General features: G+C 39.8%; 1 protein-coding gene across 1 annotated transcript in view; it reads right to left on the bottom strand.

Moving 5' to 3' along the window:
• The window catches only part of DYTN (dystrotelin), a 50,949-nt gene extending 41,747 nt beyond the window's left edge, over positions 1-9,202 (bottom strand). The window contains exons 1-2 of the mRNA XM_029224681.1: positions 9,184-9,202; positions 282-356 (exon numbers count right to left, since the gene is read on the bottom strand). Of these exons, the coding sequence (XP_029080514.1) occupies positions 282-356; positions 9,184-9,202 (94 nt within the window). The remainder of the gene's footprint in view (positions 1-281; positions 357-9,183) is intronic.
• Between the last annotated feature and the right edge of the window lie 5,422 nt (positions 9,203-14,624).

The raw sequence follows: 14,624 nt of genomic DNA, 5'->3' as shown, positions 1-14,624 counted from the left end.
CAAAAAATTTGCAGAAACCAAGTAGGAACATTTTTTTAAAGAATTAAAATCCTCATCCATGAATTACTGTCTATTGTCAGTCAGCGAAGCTACATGTGGGTGGAACACACAGGTATATCTTCCACACTCCATCTTCTCTGTTACAAGTAGGGTAGATGCACAGGTCCAACCTTCTAGATCCAGCAGTCACTCACATGGGGGGAGTTTTTGGTTTTCTATGAATTTTACATTACACATCAGGGTCAGATTATTTCAAGTGTTTCAAGAGAACCTGTACTTACATTGGCACAAGGTTTGCACTGATCGTAATTTGAAGGCTGTTCTATAAATGGAATTCTCAATACTATTAAGAGCATCTGTAAAGAAAACATGAAATATCATAGATAAAGGACTGTCTCATTAGATAAATCCCGTATCCTAGAAGGAAATCCTAGAGAGCATGTAGCCCTACTTTATTTTGCAGGTGAGGAAGTCAAGTTCTAGAGCTCTCTTTCCTACCTGGGAACAAGTAATAATGGACTACGCTATCCTAGACTGCAGGTGACCATAGAGAGCCTCCTCTGAGCCCACCAAACTAAGGGATCCCCCAGTGAGGAGACTCCTCCATGAAGCTGTCCACTTTTTATATAAAAATGAAATAGCCTATGAAACAATAAGACAAAAAACTATCTGTAGAATATAAATTCAGTTTGTTAATATATTCTAGTCATATGTACACACATATTTATGCATCTATGAAAATGACTATCCATCCATTCATTCAGCAGATTTTTATTGAGCTCTTACTATATGGCCCTGGCATGATTCCAGGCTCTTGAAATATAGCAACTAACAAAACAGATAAAAATTCTTGCCCCATGGAGCTTAATTTCTAGTGTCATTCATCAGATTGTTAACAGTGGATATCTTTGAGTGCTCGAATTCTTAGTTATTTTCTTCCTACTTGTCAATATTACCTAAATTTTCTATAAAGAGCATAGAAAGAGCTAGAGCTCTAGAAAGAGCTCTTTCTAGAAAGAGCATAGAGTTATTTTTATAATCAGAAAAGAATTATTAATATACCTTCTTTTACCCACCACCAACATCACTACATCAGTGGCTAGCATTTCTGAGCGCTTACCAGGCACTGAGTATGTATTCACCCCTTTCACAGTGTGGAGAAGAGAAGAGGGGAAGAGAAGAGAAAGCTCTGGAGCCATATCTAGGTAATAGAAAATGTATATGTAATATACAAATGCCCTGTACATTTGTATATGTAACAGAAAATGTATATGTAATAGAAAATAGAAATGATCAAAACATATGAAAAAAAAAGTTGAAAGACTAATTACTATAGAAGACTTTTCGACGAGGAAAGACAGTCATCAAAGATAAACAACCATAAGCAGAGATAGTTTTGCAGGCAAATTCCTTTAAACTTTCAAGGGATAGGGGAATCCCTGTTACTCAACTCTTCTAAAAACTGGAAAAACTCAGAAAACTTCCCAGTTTATTTTAGGAGGCTAACATAACTGTAATACCAACATTTGATAAAGTTTTATTGAAAATATTGTTATTGCTGAGAGAAACTAGTTAAATTCTGATTTCAGACTTTGAAGGAAATTGGTCTAATTGGCCAAGGAAAATTGTCCAATATGGGACGGTTTCAGCAGCAACTCAAAAGTCTGAAGTTTGAAGTCTCATCTAAATACCATCTAAATCAGATATATAAAAAATAAACAAATCTTATTTAAGATGAAATCAAAGATAAAACATAATATATTAGCAAACATTTTCAAGAACATATTAAAGAATTATGTTCCATGATATGGAAAGATTTATTTCAGGAATTTAAAATTTGTTCAACAGTTAATTAATATATTAAGAGAAGGAAAAAAGTTACTGAACCAGTGGATTCTCAAAATGCATTGGTAAAATTCATCAGCCATTCTGATTTTTTTAAAAACTGGTACATGATCTAGGAAGAGAGGAAACATCCTTAAAATGTCAGAAATAAAAGGCAAATTTCGTATAAAAGTGAGATAGACAAAAGACATCCCTGTTAAAGTCAGGAAAAAATCACCCCCATCCCCCTTTTCACCACTGTGATCCAACTCTAGTCTGAAGCAGAGGAGTAAAATACAGGGCATCAGGACCACCCCTGTTCCCTCCACACTGTGCCAGATAGGGCAGAATCTCCTTGATAGACCTTGAAGGATAGCCCTCCAGGATGTCCGTATGAGTCCACTGGAGCTGGCATATAATAATAGAATCGGAACTTATTTGCTGTCCCTGTTTTGGAATTCTAATCTACAAAAACAAATAAAAATAAGAGTTATAAATTTTAGGAAGGAAGAGATGTACAGGTGTTCTGATTGCCTCTCTATCCAGATAATTCATGAGGATCATCTGCAGGTTGGCTGGACTTAGGACAATTGTATGAGAATCAATAACCTTCCTTTATATCAGTGGTTTTCAAACTTTATCTTGCATCAGATTGCAGAGCTTACCCCCAGAGTCTGGGTTGGGGGGGCCTGGGTATTCCATTTCTAATCCCAGGCGATGCTCATGCTTTCGGTCCAGGAACTATACTTTGAGTACCACTGCTTTATACCAAGAATAATCAGTTAGAACAGGTAATTTTTAACATCTAAAAATGCCTAAAGCAAATAAAACAATGTGTAAGACCTTATAAAGCTTTATTGAAAGCTGTATTAAAGATAATATGAATAAATGGAGAGATCTATTTCCTCCATTACTGGATATTCCTGGATTAGGAATGTTCAATAGCATAAGGATATGAATTCTCCCCTATAAATTTAAAGCAATTCCAACCCAAATTCCAACTACCATTTTGAACTGGACAAAATAATATAAAATTAATCTGTAAGAATAAACGCAATGTGTGCTTATTTCAGGAACAGATAGAGTAATGGAACAGGACAAAGTCAGAAACTGACCTATGTGTACATAGGGTTTTAGCATATGATAAAGATGATGTTTTAACTCCGTGAGGATCAACAACTTCCCTCATATCGGTGGTTTATATCAATGAGGAAATTATAGATTATTTAATAAACAGTGTTGGGGCCATTGGATGAATAACTATTTAGAAAAATATAATATAGGCACTTTAGTTCAGATCATAAACGAAAATAACACCAGGATGTATTACAGAGTTAAACATGAATTCTTAAAACTCTAAGACAATTAAAAGAAGAAATTTTTGTCAATCTTGAGGTTGAAAGATGTTTTAAAGCATGATTATAAGCCCAAATCCACAGCAATGTGTCTATAACTTAGTATGGTCCTATTTTTGTAAATGATAAAAACTAATAGCAAGAAAGAACACAATAAACACAGTAGGAAAGGTTATATATCAGACTTCTGTTTATCTGGGTACAGGAGTACATCATGGGAGGGGTTTAATTTTTTACTTTATATAACATGATAGTGATCTGAATGGTACTGGGGAGAGAAAATTGGGGGGAGATATGAGGCACAATTTTCTAGGGAAATTGACAGGGATTGGTGGCTGATTGGATGTGGGAGGGAGACCAAGTGTAGGAAATAATGGGGGAGGATAAAGGTTTTGCATAGAGGTGGAATGGGAATTCATTTTCAACATCTGAGTTTGAGGTTTCTGTAAGACATCTGACTGGAGATGTCCAATAGGCAGTTGAAACTACCTCCCAGACACTTGGGAGTCCAGGATTCTGGAACTGGGACTTTTCCCCAGAGACTTGGGCTTGGAGTACAGGGAGTTGGAGGGCATGGTCCTTGGACTGCAAATCCTGGAGCTAAGGTGACCTGAGAGAATAGGCAGACATATTGGTCAAGGTATCTTTCTGAGAAGGCTTGTGGATCAAGCAGAGTCCAGGTGAGAGGCAACAGGTCAGAAACTGGGAATGCTGGACTAGAGCCAGAGGGTTCCACGTGGTGATGAAAAGGAGAAGCTTAAAGAGATTTCCCAGCATGGAGGGAGTAGCCATGAGAAATTTTTAGAGTATTGCTGTCCAATAGGAGAAATACACTATGATTCAAGTATGTCACCTTAAATTTCTAGCAGCTACATTTTAAAAAGTAAGAAGAAACAGGTGAAATTAATTTTAATGATTTATTTCGTTTAATCTATCAGATTATTTAATATGTAACCAACATAACAATTATCAATAAAACATTTTCTGTTCTTATTGTCTTCAAAATTCAGTATCCTTTTTACACTTGCAGCACATCTCAATTTGGACTAGCCATATTTCAAGTGCTCCATCGCCACATGTGGCTAGTGGCTACCAGACTGAGAGCTCAGTTTTAGAGAATACTGGCTGGGAGGGGGAGCTGTTCAGGGTGTTGAACAAGACTCAATTTTTGATTCTGTATCTGGGGGTCAGGGTTGCTATTTAGGATGGGATAGAGATTTAGGAGTCATTAGTGTTGACTGTGGGCAAAACCATGTCCATCTACTAGGTTGCCTAAGAAGAGTGCTTTAAGTGAAGAGAAAATTAGGCTAAGTAACAGTACGCCTGAGAAACATAATCATTTAGGTACCAGAGGAGAAAGAGAAACCTAAGAAGAAGAAGAAGAAGAAGGGAAAGCCAAAGAAACCAGGAGACGCAATGGTACAAAGGCCAAGGAAGGTGAGTTTCAGAAAGTAGAGACAAGCCAATAATTCAGTATGTGGAAGCCACAAGGAGATGAGCTATGTGCTAAAAATTAGTCTCTGTTTTTGATTAACTTGACTATCAAAGCCTTCATAAGAGCACTTTTATGGGGATATGGGGGCCGAAATCAAATTACACAGGATTGATCAATGAATGTAAGGTAAATAAAAAAACACAAAAGCAGACAACTCTTTCAAGATCCTTAATCTGAAGGGAAGAAAAGAGGGCCATCGCTAGAAAAGCACACAAAATCAAAACTAATTTTCAAAGGCAGGAGAGATTCTAAAATGTATGTATGGGTCATGGAGGAGGGGTCAGGAGAGAGGATGAGGTTGAGGGTCCAGGAAGTAGGGTTCCAGGAGGTACTTGATATAGCAAAGTCTGTCTCAGAGGACAACATGTTCCCATAGCCACCCAACATCCATTCACATTTCTTCTGGTGAACCACCTTCCCCTGAACTTAGTCCGTGAAATTCTAGTTGGGTTCATTCGAATTCTCCTATTTCCATGGAGGACATGTGGCCCAGGCCTACACGATCAATGAGAGCATCATTGTCCTCCCCAGATGTGGACTCATAACCAGAGTCAGGCAAAGAATATACCAATGAAATTTGGATCAAGGACTCTTTGTTCAAGTTATCAGGGAAGAAGACTTATTTTTTCCTGTTGGACTTGAAATTGGAATCATAGCTGGGAGCAGCAGTTACTCTCCTGTTGGGATGTGTACCTTGAGCATGAAACCAACACACGAAGAAGAGTAGAGATGAACTTGGAGATGGAGAGAAACCACGTCCTACTGACATCGTCTGGGCTCAGAGCAAGCAAGTCCTCCCTAAGGTAATTAATTATATAGGGTAATAAAGCCTCTTTGAGCTGAGTTCTCTCTTACAAGTAACTGAAATGTAGCTAACTGATACAATCTCTGAGGTAGAGGCAATGGATGGGGGAAGATGTACAGGTGAAGGAATTAGCTTTGGCAAGAAGCCCCTGAGAGGACTTCCCCTCATTCCCTGAGAGGAAGAATAAAAGGATATGATGGTGGGTGTGGGAAAGAAGGCATGTCTGAGGGTTTTTGTTTTCTTTATGAAGTTGGGGACAAGTTCACTCAGAATTAGGAAGAGATGGTAGAGCAGAAAACTTGAGGAATGGTAAAGATATGGTATTGTTACAGCAGGCAGTGAGAGAGGAAACCAGTCACACACTTTGGAAAGAACTGCCAAGCAACGTTGCATCTCTAATATTTCTTGTGATAACAATTTTCAACTAAATAGACTTTATACCCATAATGCTCACTTGGAAGCAAGGCTTCACATGCAAACAAGCTTTGAGCCCAGAACTTACTTGTATTTATTATGCTGAAGGGAAGATGCCTTGAGGAAAATAAAGCTATTTTCAAATTTATTGTCAGCTGATTACCATAAAACTCAGGCAACTGGAAGTAAATGGTTTGTGTGCTGGAGAAGTGCTTGTGACTAGAAACACAGCAGTCTCTTTAGCCTTTGCTAAGCAGGCCCTGAACAAAACAAAACAAGGGATTTTTGGGGGCATTTCATTGATTCAAACATATGTGGCAGGATAATTTATGGTGATATTAATTTCTTACTTGTTCTTGCAGCAGTGGGAGAATTTAAAGAATGAAAAGGCAATGTTTCCATGTCCATTTCTGTGTGTGTTCCAAGGTCTAAGCTCTTTTTACTCCTTTGGGAGGCTTACCACCTTTTAAGGAGTCAGTGTTTCAGGGGCCACCCTGAAGTCAACCCACTCAGGCTTTAGTATGAAAGGCCCATCAAAGAATCAATGCCATCCATGGAAATGGGAGAGTTGGGTTCAACACTACTAGAATTTCATGGACTAAAATCAGGGGGAAGTTGTTCTTCCAAAGCAGGTGCACTGGTTCAGCAGAAGAAACGTGACCAGATGCTGGATGGCCAGAAGAGCAGGTTCCCTCTGAGAGGGGCTCTGCTGTGGCAAATATCACCTGGATCCCTCACTGCCTGAACCTCAACTTCATCCTCTGTCCCGGCCCCTCCTCCCTGACCCATATACATACAGACATTCTGGATTCTCAGTTGCCTTTGAAAACCAATCTTGATTTTAGTGTTGTTCTAGCTATGACTCTCTTTTCCCTAGAGCGGGAGAGACGCTGATACCTGGACAGGGAAGTGGGAGATGCCTAACTGGGGTTCAAGTTTGCGGGCTGCTTCCGGGGCTTCCCTTACTAGCAGTTCCCCGGGTGGAGGGAATGGCTGCGTTGTGTAACTAGGGAGACCAGACACTAGGCTTGGCAAGGATTTCTGTGTCCAGTCTTGACAAGGAGTCCCCTGCCTTCAAGTGGACCCCAAAGCCAAAAGGCAAAGAGCAGAGTGAGTGGCGGCCACGATGGTACTTCAGACCAGATATTCTGAACACTTCAGACCAGATGTTCAGGAAAAACCTGAAATGGTTTCTGTCTGTCTCAGGACGGCTGCTTCCCAAACTTAACTTAGTCTAAATTTCATACCAAGTGACAGTGGCTAGCTTTTGGTTTGGACAAGGCTGTTTCTTGCCCCTGAGTGTTGCGGCGCGAAGTCGTGGCTGTTCCACATACGGACATTGAGTGCCAGGCACTGTGCTAAGCCACTCAGGGCGTTACGGCGCCGAACCAGGTCAGACCCACCCTTGAGACCTTAGAGCATAGCCCTGGCCTCTCCCTAAATATACCTTGATTCAATGATCAATATGTGATCATGAGTCAAAGACACCTACCTTAGGGGAATGTGGGCTGTGCCTGAAAGTGTCATTAAACAAGACAGCTTATTTAAAAGCCCTCTATATTTTGTTATTCTTTTTTGAACAGGTATAACCATATCAGAGACCTACAATTGACTCTCTTTTGTTGTTTACTATTTCCTTATGTTTTAAAAATGCTTAGTTTTCAGATAAGAGTCCAATGTTAGAGTAGGGGGAAAGTCATACCTCTGCCCTAAGTCTGGAGAAGGAGAACACGTGGAGAGTAGCCACAATACTGTGGAAATGATTTACAAAAATATAATGCCCGACATTGTTTTTCCTTCTGGAAACTGGCCAATTTGTGTGCCCTGGTTCCGCTCAGATGCACCAAATGAACACAGAATCAGCAAGCTAGGGAGTCTGCAGGTTCCCAGATGCTGCTGTTGGTGGAAGAGTGATTCTGTGGCTGCTCTACCATCTGGCCCATCACGCTCCTGTCAAGTTATGTTTTGCAGTGTCATCTGATGAAGTTATGCAGCATAACATGGCAAGCTGTGATATAGTACTTGGGGAAAACGAATGGGTATCCCAGGTGATTCACTAGCAGCCCTGCTTCCTGAAGGCTTTTTTTTTTCTCCTGCTGGTAAGAGAAGACTCAAGAAAGGAAGCAACTGCTGGATGTATCAGACCCAAAGCTATAAACAAAGTAATTTGAGATGTTCAAAAAAATAATAATATAAGCTTCAAAGCTACATATGGTCTTGTTCATGGAAGCAATTTAACTGGGAACCTTGTTTTGCTTTAAACGATTCATATTTTTACTTAGCCAAATCAATATATGTCATTTTCTACAGATACTAAGAACGTAATAAAACTTCTTTCAACAGCCCATCATCTAGTTCGATGATCCAGAAAGAGATACTTTAGGCCAGTCGTCCTAAGTGGGCAGCATCAGCATGGCCTGGGAACTTGTTAGAAATTCATGTCCTTGGTCCCCACCCTGGACCTACTGAGTCACAAATCCTGGAGGTGGAGCCCAGCATTTTAACAAACCCTCTAAATGATTCTGATGCACACACACCACATTTAAGAAACACTCCTTAGGGAAAAAAGGGGGCTTTGAATGGATTATCTACTGCTTTGTGTTAAGCTTACTAATATGAAGGCCCAATACTGGGAAACCCAGATAATTGGAATCATTCTGAATGCTGTTTTAGATAAATAACTTGAGATAGTACAGAATTTTATATAAAACAAGCCAAGTTAACAATCTAGATCTCAGCTAGGGGAATAAGGCTGCCACTAGGTCCAACAATAAAAATATCACAAGCCAGTCCTGGGCCTACCCTGGCATTCAGAGATGCTGGAAGAAAAGGAAATTAGTTTCCCTCTACCCATTTATCAAATAGTCATATAATAACAGCTGTGAGACTTTTCTCTCAACTTTGGCCTCAAATAGTACAGTGAACTTACCCCTGACATTAAAATATCTACAGTGATGTCATTTTAATAGTAAACTATGAAGATATATGTAAATAAGGTAAGCCACTTTTTGTGTATTTGAATAGCAATTTAAAGTGCAATTATATTGAGATCAAGTCTTTTGTTAAATTATTTTTTAGTGCTTTGGGGACAACAGACCAAATACTTGTCAATATGTTATGAATTTCTGTTTAGAGGACGGAGAAAGTCTTTTCAATCATCCATTAGTTTTTTTTCAGCCAGCCATTTGCCAAATGTCACTCCTCTGCAACTCGGAAGTCTGAAAATACAACGTCTGTGCCTGAGTTTTCTGTTTGCAAACTGTGCTCAAAAACTTAACAATAATACTTACCTTGTTTATCTGGGTCCATTTTAGGAATTTCTTGGAATAACAGATGGCAAGAAGGTCCCTGTAACTGGAAATGAACCAATATTTTAAGCAGGAGCTTTTGCAGTGGAATTGCCGGATGTGTCAGAGATATTTTAGGCCAGTGGTCCTAACTGCTGGATGGGGAACAAAAAGGCAACTAAGCAAAGTCATTTCACCCGTGGGACGATGACTACAAGGTGTTCAGAGAGACTAAAAACTCCTGGGAGGGTATAAAATAAGGAAAGCAGGGAGAAGCTTCTTATACTGGTCACTTCTCTAGGGAAGCTGGAAACAAACTCCTGAAACTAATACGGTCAATACTTAGAACTTTTGAGGCATTATAATTTTAAGAGTGGACTGAACTCTCATTTCAAGAAAATGGAAATTTACTTGAATTTTTTTTTTTTTTTTTTTGTGGTACACGGACCTCTCACCGCTGTGGCCTCTCGCGTCACGGAGCACAGGCTCTCCGGACGTGCAGGCTCAGCGGCCATGGCCCACGGGCCCAGCCGCTCCGCGGCATACGGGATCCTCCCGGACCGGGGCACGAACCCGCGTCCCCTGCATCGACAGGCGGACTCTCAACCACTGCGCCACCAGGGAAGCCCTTACTTGAATTTTGAAGGACAAAATTTGAAGCTCTCAGTGCTTGAATTTCTAATAGCACTACAGTGAATCATTCTACATACTAAGTATCTGAAAAATAATATCCATTTGAACACCTTATCACATATATCTGTGTATTTCTGTGTGTCTGTGTGTGTATACAGCTCAGTTTGCTTTCAACAAAAAGAATGGGTTATGCTATAATAAAACCTTAACACATTTCTAAGAATGACATTTCTTAATATGGATAGTTGAAAACTGCTTTTAAAAATTACGTGGTAATTAAGTTTAGGTAGGACTTTTCCTCATCTTCTAATGAGTATATTAATTAAGGCACAAATTGTTGGGCACATAAGCAACATTTTACAAAGAGAGAAACTAAACCAAAATTGATTACATTCGTTCTTTAAAAATATGATAGCAATAGTGAAAATACCAGACTTGCCCCAAACCAGGAAGGTTCCAAATATATTCAAGTAAGATTTGTTTTGAAAAGCTGTAGCAAGGGCAATCAGGTTAGAATTCTTCTTGGTGTAGAAACACTTCCCCGAGCCCTTCCTGAAGTCCCCAGGTAGGTGCAGAAGGGTCCAGTCTCCCATCCTGTCAACAGTGCACCTGGAGATACAATCTATCTGCCTCCACTCCAGGTACTTACCTTTCTTAGTTTCCTTGGGGAAGCAGTTTAGTCAAACATTCTGTAGAGGTTACTCAGCAGTTTTGGAAGAAGGAAAAGTTGAGTACTAACAGATTTCCAGATGTGGCATTCCTATGGAGAGTGGATGTCTTGTTCTGACTGTCCAGCAACTACATACAAAACTGATATCGCAGCTGCACTGTTTTTAAGGGCTCACAGAAGTACATTCATTAGTAATAGAGATGCTGCATAATTTAAGACTACTTCTACATCTCTGTTTCAAAGGGCTATTTCAGTATTGATTTCGTGGGTGGGAGAGACAAATAAAACTTCTGGGTGCTGTTGAGAATAAGGGTTACCATAGAGATTAAGAAACAGTATGAAGAACTCCACATCCCAGGGAACAGCTACCTTACTAACCATCCCAGATAAGAGTGACCTAGGGATGGAATCTAATTCATTTGATTATTAATTCTTTTAGAAATACAGAGGTACGATTACAGATTTTTTAAAGGCACCAAATATAATACAAGTCTTCAAAAGGATAATAATTTGTTATGAATGCACATTTCCTCTTAAGTTCTAAGTATAATCTGAAAATGTATTTTTTAAAGTTCAAATTAAAAATAAACCTGTTGTAATCCTAACAGACTTATTTTATTTTTTTCTAGTTACCATCTTTTTTTAAAAAATTTATTTACTTTTGGCTGTATTGGGTCTTCGTTGCTGCGTGCGGGCTTTCTCTAGTTGCGGCGAGCAGGGGCTACTCTTCATTGCGGTGGGTGGGCTTTTCATTGCAGTGGCTTCTCTTGTTGCAGAGCATGGGCTGTAGGCACGCGGGCTTCAGTAGTTGTGGCTCACTGGCTCTAGAGCGCAGGCTCAGTAGTTGTGGCACACGGGCTTAGTTGCTCCGCGGCATGTGGGATCTTCCTGGACCAGGGCTCGAACCCGTGTCACCTGCATTGGCAGGCAGATTCTTAACTACTGCGTCACCAGGGAAGTCCCAGGCTTTTATTTTATTTTGTTTTATTTCCAGGCTTTTATTTTTAAAAAATGAAGTCATATCAACCAAATGTATTAGAACTTTACCATCAATGCCTTCAGGTGGCTGGAGACAGGTCTTTCAAAAGGGCTGGAACCCAAAGCATAGGTATATTACTCCATGAGCAGTACCTGGAGAGCCAGAATATTTGGGTCCATGCTCCCAATTGATACTCCTAAAACAATTATGATAAGTGGTCACTAATCCGCTCCAGAATGTGCCATGAGAAAAATCAGTATGATCTCCAAAGACAACAGATTTATCCCTTTCTTTTTGAAAAGTATTAGTATCACACTACTTGTTTCTTAAAAACAGAAACTTGGGACATTTTTAAAAATGAAAGTTGATTAGTAATGGGGCAAAAATGGGATCAAGTGGAGGGAGGAAAATGTATCATTTGTTTTTCTCTATATGAATTTTGTTGATATTCTGGGAGGAGATAAGACAATGCAGGAAGAGAGAAAGTCTTTCTCATAGGAAATCTGTAACTGGTTGAGTGCTACAGACTCAAAGTTGAGAACATATTTAGAAGTTTTGTATTTCATTATATCTGCATCAAGACATAACATAATATCTGAGGTACTGGCAATAGAGGGAGGTTGGAATATTTTCCTGAATGCTGTCATGTTGAGATTTGAGCATATCTCTGGCACTGATTAATTACATGGGTCAAAAACTTCACATCAAAAAAAAAAAGTTGTCTGAAGTTCCAGGCAAAATGATATAATTAAGCAGACAAATGTTTAAGTACATGAGAATGAACTAGGGGTTGTTGGAAAGTAATTTAAGCAAATGGGCAATTGATAGTCCTGAGCTCTCAGCCTGGCTGATTTTGGACAGCTGAGATGAAAGATCGAGGACAGTTTTGGTTTCACTTACTTCTCTTAACTGGAAAATTTTAATTACTGTTGCACCTCCTGGTTCAAGCTCAGATAGACTTAATCTCATTAAGACTTTCTTTTCTTTTTCGTAGTATGTTTTGGGTTATAAATCAAAGCAAGTTATTACAATTTTACAATATTATAGGTAACTGACAAGGGGACACTTTTTACTAGTATGGCAGTAATTTCTGTAAATCAAAATTTTGTAATTGACACTGTCTTTACCTTCTGAAACAGAGTAGCTCTACCCTGAGGAAGCAGGTGAGAAGAGGGTTCAATCTACCTATACAATCTCACCTTGCTCTGGTTTAGACAGACTCCACACCAACCAGAAACTGGATGACTGTTCCTTATCGTGCATGGGTACTGTTTTGTGAGGCAGCCGTTTTCTCTTCAGTATCTGATAGCTCTTTACACATGCATCTGAAGACTCTAACTTCCAAGAGAGAAAGAAGAGCCTTGACACATCATACCCTAAAATGTCTAGGTAGTCCCTTACATAAATTACAGGATAGTTTTATATACATATTTACATACATGATGAACAATTTTAACAAATCAAGTTACTAAAATTGACTCAAGAAGAAATAGAGAAAAGAGAACCTTTGTGAACTGTGGGTGGGAATGTAAATTTGTACTGCCATTATGGAAAACAATATGGAGATTGATCAAAAATTTAAAAATAGAACTATCATGTCATCCAGCAATCCTACTGCTGGCTATATAGCCAAAGGAAATAAAATCAGTATCTGAAAGATATATCTGCTCTCCTATGTTCATTCCAACGTTATTCACAGTAGTCAAGATATGGAAGCAACCTAAATGTCTGACAGTGGATGAATGGATAAAGAAAATGTGACGTATATATATAACGGAATATTACTTAGCCTTACAAAAGAAGGAAATCCTGCCATTGGAGACAATATGGATGGGCCTGGAGGATATTATGCTAATTTGAAATAAGCCAGACACAGAAAGACAAATAGCACATGATCTCACTTACACATGGAATTCAAAAAGAAAAGAAAGAAAAAGTCTACTTCAAAGCGACAGAGAGTAGCATGGTCGTTCCCCGTTACCAGAGGCAGAAGATGGTGGAGGACATGCAGGGAAGCGGGTAGACATTGATCTACGGGTACAATCTCATTCTTCGTGCTTCCCTGAGGTCTTCCAGGACCACCCTATCTGAAGTAGCTTCAACATATAACTCCATTTTATTCATAACTATTAGCACAAACTGTGGTCATCTTGGTTCTTTATTTGTTTACTGATTTATCATTGTTTACTAGAAAGCAAGCTCCTCAGGGGCAGGAATAAGAGCTCTTTTGTCTTGTTTGTTCATGTGTGATACTGTGACTCGTAATAAGAAAAATATATTTGGGGGCTTCCCAGGTGGCGCAGTGGTTGAGAGTCTGCCTGCCGATGCAGGGGACACGGGTTCGTGCCCCGGTCCGGGAAGATCCCACATGCCACGGGGCGGCTGGGCCCGTGAGCCATGGCCTCTGAGCCTGCGCGTCTGGAGCCTGTGCTCCGCAACGGGAGAGGCCACAACAGTGAGAGGCCCGTGTACCGGAAAAAAAAAAAAAAAAAAAAAAAGGAATATATATTTGGATTTTGTCCCTTTGTCCCCTTTCTGGCACTGAGCTCCTAAAACCCTTGGAATTTCCTAAGGGATGAAAGTGATAAATTGCCTTTTATTATGTTAATGAGGTGACTTTTGGAAGCACTTAAGGATAGGGGGCTGGTTACCAGAGGAACCAACCACCTGCTTAGCGGGTTAGAACTTTAAGCCTCACCCCTTTGACCTCTGGGGAGGGGAGAGGGGCTGGAGGTTGCAGCAGTTGCCAATGACCAATGATTTAATCCATCATTCCTACAATGAAGTTTCCATAAAACCCCAAAAGGATGGGGTTCAGAGAGCTTCCAGGTTGGTGAACACTGGCGAACACATGGAGATTTGGGAAGGGTGGCATGCTGGGGAGGGCGTGGAAGCTTTGCAACATTTCCCCATATATTGCCCTGTGCTTCTCTTCCATCTGGCTCTTGAGTTATATTCTTTTTAAAACAAATTGTTAATTTGTTAAGTAAAATGCTTAACAAATGAGTTGCCCTAGGAAATTAATCTAACCCAAGGAAGGGATCTGATCTATAGCCATTGGTCAGAAGCACAGGTGACAACCTGGCCTTTTGATTGGTGTCTGAAATAGTATGTGTGTGTGTGTGTGTGTGTGTGTGTGTGTGTGTGTGTGTGTGTGTGTGT

Source organism: Monodon monoceros, unplaced genomic scaffold (assembly GCF_005190385.1).
Source record: "Monodon monoceros isolate NGI ecotype Baffin Bay Population unplaced genomic scaffold, NGI_Narwhal_1 Super_Scaffold_16, whole genome shotgun sequence".
NCBI lineage: Eukaryota > Metazoa > Chordata > Mammalia > Artiodactyla > Monodontidae > Monodon > Monodon monoceros.
The sequence above is the reverse complement of the archived record's forward strand: the minus strand, read 5'-3'. Positions and strand labels throughout refer to the sequence as shown.